The sequence below is a fragment of the Camelina sativa genome, chromosome 10 (genome assembly GCF_000633955.1).
Source record: "Camelina sativa cultivar DH55 chromosome 10, Cs, whole genome shotgun sequence".
NCBI classification, from domain to species: domain Eukaryota; kingdom Viridiplantae; phylum Streptophyta; class Magnoliopsida; order Brassicales; family Brassicaceae; genus Camelina; species Camelina sativa.
In genome coordinates this window covers 20237512-20238039 of record NC_025694.1, presented here as the reverse complement: position 1 = coordinate 20238039, position 528 = coordinate 20237512, and the positions used below count along the sequence as shown (strand labels likewise).

Below are 528 nucleotides of genomic sequence, written 5' to 3'. Positions count from 1 at the left end.
CCAAACGTATTCTTTTTTTTTTTTAACTCTTGACATGTTTGTTGTGACAGTACGACGTGATTTTTTTTAAGATTTGACTCAACTTTTTTTTTTTTTGGTGCAAAGATTTAACTGAACTAAAAAATCAACTTAATTAAAGAATTTAAGAATCCATACAAAATATTCAAGAGGAGAGAAAAGTAACAATAAGATACAAAGAGACCAAAGATTAGCTCTTAGTAGAGTTAGAATCATTGTCTTTTGGAGCAACGCTACGAAGAAAAGAAGCACTCTTAGTGAGTTCCCGAAGTGGCTTATTCGTGAATCTCATAAAGTTGTAAACAAAACCTCCAGCTAAAATTCCGACGAAGGGACCAACAATGTAAACCCAAATTCCTTTATATCTTCCCAACACAATTGCTGGTCCTAGACTTCTTGCTGGATTCATAGATGCTCCCGATATAGGTCTAATATAAACAACACCCAAATTAATTAATATTTCCTATAGTATATGAAATAATTGTTAAATGAAGAATCTGTTAAATAGTA

General features: G+C 31.6%; 1 protein-coding gene across 1 annotated transcript in view; it reads right to left on the bottom strand.

Moving 5' to 3' along the window:
• LOC104720540 (probable aquaporin NIP4-2) overlaps window positions 209–528 on the bottom strand; it is a 4737-nt gene continuing 4417 nt past the window's right edge. The window contains exon 5 of the mRNA XM_010438431.1: window positions 209–446. Within this exon, the coding sequence (XP_010436733.1) occupies window positions 209–446 (238 nt within the window). The remainder of the gene's footprint in view (window positions 447–528) is intronic.